The sequence below is a fragment of the Elephantulus edwardii genome, unplaced genomic scaffold (genome assembly GCF_000299155.1).
Source record: "Elephantulus edwardii isolate Elephantulus edwardi_28Jun2011 unplaced genomic scaffold, EleEdw1.0 scaffold00061, whole genome shotgun sequence".
In the NCBI taxonomy this organism is placed as follows: Eukaryota; Metazoa; Chordata; class Mammalia; order Macroscelidea; family Macroscelididae; genus Elephantulus; species Elephantulus edwardii.
Window position 1 is genome coordinate 1613575 of NW_006399811.1, and position 6480 is coordinate 1620054.

A 6480-nucleotide genomic window follows, 5' to 3' on the forward strand; every position below is an offset into this window, starting at 1 on the left:
CCTTTCTTTTCTTTCAACACTACCTTGAGAAATCCTCTCCTACTTAGCTGTGTATGTACAAGTTTGTCAGTGACACATTTGCTCCATTTCCCTTCTCAGGTTTTTCAGAGGCGGAACACTGGGCAGCTGGACTTCTTCAAGCGTTGGCGGAGCTACGTGGAAGGCTTTGGAGACCCTTTGAGGGAGTTCTGGCTTGGTATGATTTCTAAGAATTTAAAAGGGCTGGGTTTCGAAGAGTGACTTCTCCCCTTGTAAAGCTAGCCAGCCAGCTTGAGGAAGCTCCGGGCATCCACGGGGAGACTTACATGGCCCTTCTGATGAACCTGCAGACCCGGGTGCTTGTGGGGCTCCATTGCCGGGAAAGTTCTCGTGAGCTTGGTCCTGTGAAAAGATGAGGCTTACAAGATATTTTTTTCTCCTCTCTCTCAATGTACGTGACCAGGAGGGACCTGTCCTTGGAAAAGGACATCGTGCTTGGAAGGGTGAGGGACAGTGTGGGAGAGGAAACCCCAGATGAGGTGGATTGATACAGTAACTGGGGCAATGGGGGTGGGTGTTTCAATGAGACTGGCTCAGGGCAGGGCAGGCTTCAGGGCTATTGTACCTAGGGTCTCTGTGAGTCACAGGCAACTCGACAGTACATAACAACAACAACGTGTGCTGGATATAACCCTGCAGGATCTTCCTGGAGCCTGAATTTGCAAACAACATTAGTGGAAAGGATATAATTGATTTGGATCCTATGATGTGATCACAGGGTAATTCCAGTCATCTCTGAAATTCTGCTGTTAATTCCATTCATTACGGGCACTGTCTTTTGCATTATCCTGATGCTCTATTCTGGAACAGATGCTCCCAGAGATGGAAATAGCCAAAAAGACCAACTGGGAAATGAGAAATTAAAAAGACATAAACTGGATACTTGGGCACTGAGTTAAGGATGTTTGTAGTTTTCTTGGTATGAAATCCTCTTCGGAATGAGTAGTTACTGTTTTCTTCTACTTGATGAGATAAGTAGATGATGCAGAGATCTGCTTCTTTAGAGAGCTGGAGTCCGTGGAGTCAGGCTCCTCCCAGGACTACCTGCCCTAAGCCCGTCTCGGGATGTGGCTGACCTGCACATGAGCATGCCTGTGGCAAAGAAATGTAGAATGTGACACTGAGCCCCACGCCCAAAGAGGAAGTATTGGGGAGCCTCCTCATTCACAGAAGCAGTTAAAGGCTAACGTGACTTTGGGCTTGGAAAGTTAGGGTACAGATGATGAGTGTCCACACACTTGGCTCATTAGTTAGTGGAATGCTGTTCACTATTTTTAGGACTCGACAAGCTGCACAACCTCACCACTGGCTCCCCAACTCGGTACGAGGTGAGAGTGGATCTGCAGACCGCCAATGAGTCCGCCTATGCTCTCTATGACTTCTTCCAAGTGGCCTCCAGCAAGGAGCGGTATAAGTTAACCGTAGGGAAATACAGAGGCACAGCAGGTAAGAAAATATGTTTTCTTACTACCAGAGTCTCTTGCTGTGTGTCTAAGGAGTGTTTTACTACATACCATGGATCTAGGGGTGGGATACTGTTCTGTGGAGGTGAATTGTCCACACTGACAAAGGAGGGCTTTCTTCTGGCAGGAGGCGGGGTGAGAGACCTGGGCAAGACAATCCCTGACCACCAATCAGAGAAGTAGAGCACTGCACATCCTTGATGCCTCCTAAAAAAAATAAAAAATAAAAAAATGGGACGATAAAGAAGGACCAATTCTTATTCTCCACAGATTCAGACTGTTGCACAATAGCCATTAGCCCCAGGTTCAGGGCTTGTGTGCCTGGTGCCTGCCAGTCTTTCTGTCAGCCTGCTCTGTGTGTTACTGCGATTTGGTCTCCACAGCAGAGTATGTTATTATTTAAGTTATTATTTCATGGCCTTTTGCCATAATGAAGATAGAAAAATGAAAGTGCTGATTCAAATAATAAGAAATTTAAGTCTCATTAACTTAATACAACTGTGACAACACAAGAATTAGCAATTGAGCCCGAAGCGGGAATCTTTAGACTTGATTAGCTGCTCATTGGATTTAAGCCAGTTGATGGTGTGCTCAGTCGTGAGGGAAAAGAACAAAATTAATGAACTGAAGTAGTAGAATTATACCATTGACTATTTTATCTTAGAGGGAAGGTGTGGTTAATATAATATATTAGATAGAAAACCTAACAGGTCAGTCTGTGGTTTGACTTTTGTATGTTTTGGGATAACGGTATGCACTGCAAGCAAAAGTTGACCGACTATATAAGACCTAGTTTTAGACTCATATGTAATAGATGAAAAAGAATGTAACTTAAAAAAAAAGAGCCAAATTTGTGTTAAGGAAAATAATGAGGAGTGTGGAGAAGAACGGTGATATTGAGGACTGGGGCAACTGAAAGATGTTTCTTAAAAGACAGAGAAGCTGGTCTTTCCAGAAATAGATTACTAGGCCTTTCTTCCCTGGTACATCTGGGTGGATATGAACTTGCAACTTTTGGTTAGTAGCTGAGTATATTCATCATTCGTAGTACAAGATAAAACAAGAAAGTCCCGACACAGAACAGAGATGTTTAAAACACCACTGAGACATAGTTGGATAGTCACATAGGATATTAATTGAAGATTAAGGAGCTCAAGAGTGCCATTTTATGGGACTGTGTGCTTAGTCTTTTTCTATGTCTAAATAAAATTGTACAACATTCTCAATAGCTGGTTCTGGGATCTCCTGACTCTTTTGTGTAATAGGCTGCGACATCCTACTCTCCCTAGGTCCCCTCAGTTGTCCACTTGCACTGATCTTGGCCACAGGGAACATGTCTGTCATCCTTTTTGTTTCTGTTCTTTGCTGTGCTGTCGGTTGGCTCTCTGCCTTTCCTCCTTAAGCTAGAATCCCGTTCTTCATAGGCCCATTCCTAGGGCCTTCTCTAGAGTGAAGTTGAGGGGTTTCCCTTTGGCAGGTAAGACCCACCCCTGTCCACAACACCTGGTGGTCACCTCACTGGGTCCTCACTCAGACATGCTCTCCCAGGCAGTGTCATTGGGCTGTCCCCTCCCCTTTCCTGCACAATTGAGTGTTACCATTTCTGAGGTCCATTTTGAGACAACCCAGTTAATGAACTGAGGCTTATGTGAAAGTGGGTACAAGGAATCAGCATGTCTATGACTTAATGTGATTCCACATTTGCATTTTAACTATCACCAGGGATAATTCTTCTTTTACGGCTGTTCAGGTCAGCAGGCCAGTGGAGGCTGTGTTTTTTAATAGGCGGCCTTGGGAGATGCTCAGCTCACACAGCAGTTAGGTAGTGATCTGGGCTTCCCCCGTGTTGTCTCACCCTCTGTATGATCCCAGAGGAGGCTCACCTGTCCGTGGACATGCTGCGTGGGGCCTGAGGAAAGTGCGGGATTTCAGGGGCTCCTGGCTGCTGTATCCTAAGTGAGGCAATAATGGTTGGAGGACACGGTGTTCTGGCGAAGTGAGCCGTCCGATAGCTGCATGTGCCAGCTTGTCTCAGCTTTTGGTTTTTCCATTTAAAGAGTTAAACTGCCTTTTCTTTTTTATTATAGTGGGGGGGGAAAGACATATAATTTAGATATTATATAAATAATGCCTATTATAATGATATAAACAGACATTTACATAGCAATCTTAAATTATACTTATAATAGATCTTTTATTGTGATTATATACTCTAAAATAAACATTTATGTATCATTTATATACATTATATATTTACTTAAAATATATTTAAAAATATATTTTCTTATGATAATATTTATTTACATATAAGACAAAAATACATATATGTTTACATATATTTGTAAATATATGTAAGAACACATTTTCCATCTCATCATTCAGTGACATGACATATTAGCTCTTCATTATGCTGTGCAACCATCACCAGAACTCATTTAAAAATGTTTTCATTACTCTTAACAGATGCTCAGAGTCTATTGGGCAGTCATTTCCTCTTTGCCCTCTTTCCTTTCTGTGGTAACCTTTGGCCTCTAAACACTTGCCAAATATCTAGATATTTCATACAGATAGCTAGAAAGTTCCTATTTGTGGGATCATAAAATGTCTGCCCTTTTGAAGCTGACTTACGTCACTCAGTATAACGTGCTCAAGACTCACTTGTGCTGCAGCACGTATGAGAATTCCATTCCTCTTTGTGGCAGAGTAATAGTCCCCTGTTGGGATATACCACATCTTGTTTATCTGTGGACGGGGCTGTTTGTTAAGAGGATATTTGGATTGTCTCTACCCCTCCTCAGCTTCTGATTGTTCACAGCTTCTTCAGTTTGCATGCCTCCGCGGTCAACACTCTTGGCACCAGTAGCCAGGAAATTAAAAAAACATATTGCAGTGGGAAAGGCTGCTGTTAGGGACCTCTCTAAAGTACTCAAGAGCAACTGTGTCTCTCTGGAGACTAAGATGCACCTGATACAGGCCATAGTCTTTGCAATCACTTGTTATGCATCAGAGAGTTGGACAATGACTAGGGAAGATAGAAGGAGAATTGATGCCTTTGAGCTGTGGTGCTGGAGAAGAGTATTGAATGTACCATGGACTGCTAAGAAAGCAAACAGATTCATCCTGGAGAGGGTTAAGCCAGGCTACTCCTTGGAGGCAAGGATTCTGGGGCTTTGTCTGACATACTTTGGACATGTTGTAAGGAGAGATAGGTCCTTGGAGAGGGACATCATGCTTGGGAGGGTGGAGGGACAGTGTAGGAGGGGAAGACCCTCTATGAGGTGGATTGATTCAGTGACTGGGATAATCAGGATGGGTGTGTCAGAGGCAGTGCGATCGGCACAGTATAGAGCAGGGTTTAGGGCTGTTGTACATAGGGTCACTATGAGTTGCAAGTGACTCGACAGCACATCATAACAACAACTGACTGATCTGGAGAGAGCCAGAGGTTGGGGGAAATTGCTGGTTTGAGACTTCCCTGTGACTCAGTCCATCAAGGTGGATACTCACCTTCTATTTTCTCTAAAGTCATATCAGAAACCCACTGTGCCATCATGAGGGAAATCCAGCCCAGGGGAGGGGTGGAAGGTAGTTTTGGATTCTGAGTCCTCGAATGATGGGGAGATGGCCGGGGAGCATCAAGATGTTATCCATCCTTTTAGGGATTATTAAAAAAGAAATAAATGTAGATTTCAGAAATGAGTATTGTGCAGGATGAAGTCTATGGGCTAATCATTTACTTTCATCTGATTTTGAGTTCTCCTGAAAGGGGACTTTGTGAACATTTGGAAATGAGACAAGAAGCCACTACCCATATTTATCGGGTGGGACCAGGGATGCCAAATATCAGCAGTAAAGAACATTTCTACCCCAAATGACAGTGTCTTTCTTATTTTGAAGTGGATTTTTTTAAGTGGATTTTTAAAGCCTGGTTCTTAAAAAAAGAGGAGGAAAATGAAAAATTAATGTGTACCTGGGAAAAAGAGAAAGTCAGACAGAGCTGGCACAGATCATTCAATCTTTTTTCCCCTCTTCCTTAGACCTGATCTCAGGGCAGAAGACATTGAGGGTCCAGGCACAGGGACCTGGGCCTATGTTAGGACGTTAGTGGGTTAATGGTGTTGGATCTTCATCATTGCTGTCCGAGGGAGTGCCCTCGGAAGGGAATGGGGTTTTGATGAGCGATCCTACAAGGACTAAGGCATTTCTGAGGCTGTAAATCTCATAGAAGGAGATTGCCCGTCTTTCTCTCAGGGAGCTTCTGGTGGATTCAAATTACTAGAGAGGTAGCACCTTTGAGTTGGCAGTGCAACTTCCTACAGACTGTGCCACCAGAGTCCTTCTGCTTTTGCTAGGGGAGAGTAAAGGAGCAGCTGTTAGAGCAAACAGAGTCAGAAAGGCAATCGGGACCTACCCTTTACATCATGTGTCAGCTCTTTATATATCTGCTCCTCTTCATCCTGAATCTCAGGCCAGGCTCTTCTCAATCACCTGCTGTGCATCAGAGAGCTAGACAATGAATAAGGATGACAGAAGAAGAATTGATGCCTTTGAATTGTGGTGCTGAAGAGCAATGAACACCCATGGACTGCCAAAACCCAAACAGATATTTAAGTCTTGTAAAGAGTGCAGCCAGAGTACTCCTTGGAGGCAAAAATGCTTTGGTCATGTAGCTAGGCAAGGCTTTTCCTTGGAAAGGGACATCATGCTTGGAAAGATGGAGGGTCAGTGAAGGCGAGGAAGACCTCCAATAAGATGAATTGGCACAGTGACATCAGCCATCAGTTCTAGTGAGGCAGAGATGATGAGGATGGCACAGGATAGGGCAGGGTTCAGGTTGGCTGTTGATAAGGTCACTGTGAATCATATTCAACTCAACAACACCTAACACCACCACCACCACCACCTCACTCCAGCTAAGTTCTTGAGCAAGAATCTCCTCATTTTGTATCCCCTAGCTGATAGTACATTCTGCAGAGGG

The 6480-nt window shown here is 43.9% G+C and overlaps 1 protein-coding gene across 1 annotated transcript in view; it reads left to right on the forward strand.

Moving 5' to 3' along the window:
- Positions 1 to 6480, forward strand: part of TNN (tenascin N) — a 99261-nt gene that overhangs the window by 80663 nt on the left and 12118 nt on the right. Inside the window, exons 15-16 of the mRNA XM_006887709.1 lie at positions 100 to 196; positions 1318 to 1485. Coding sequence (XP_006887771.1) covers positions 100 to 196; positions 1318 to 1485 — 265 coding nt within the window. The remainder of the gene's footprint in view (positions 1 to 99; positions 197 to 1317; positions 1486 to 6480) is intronic.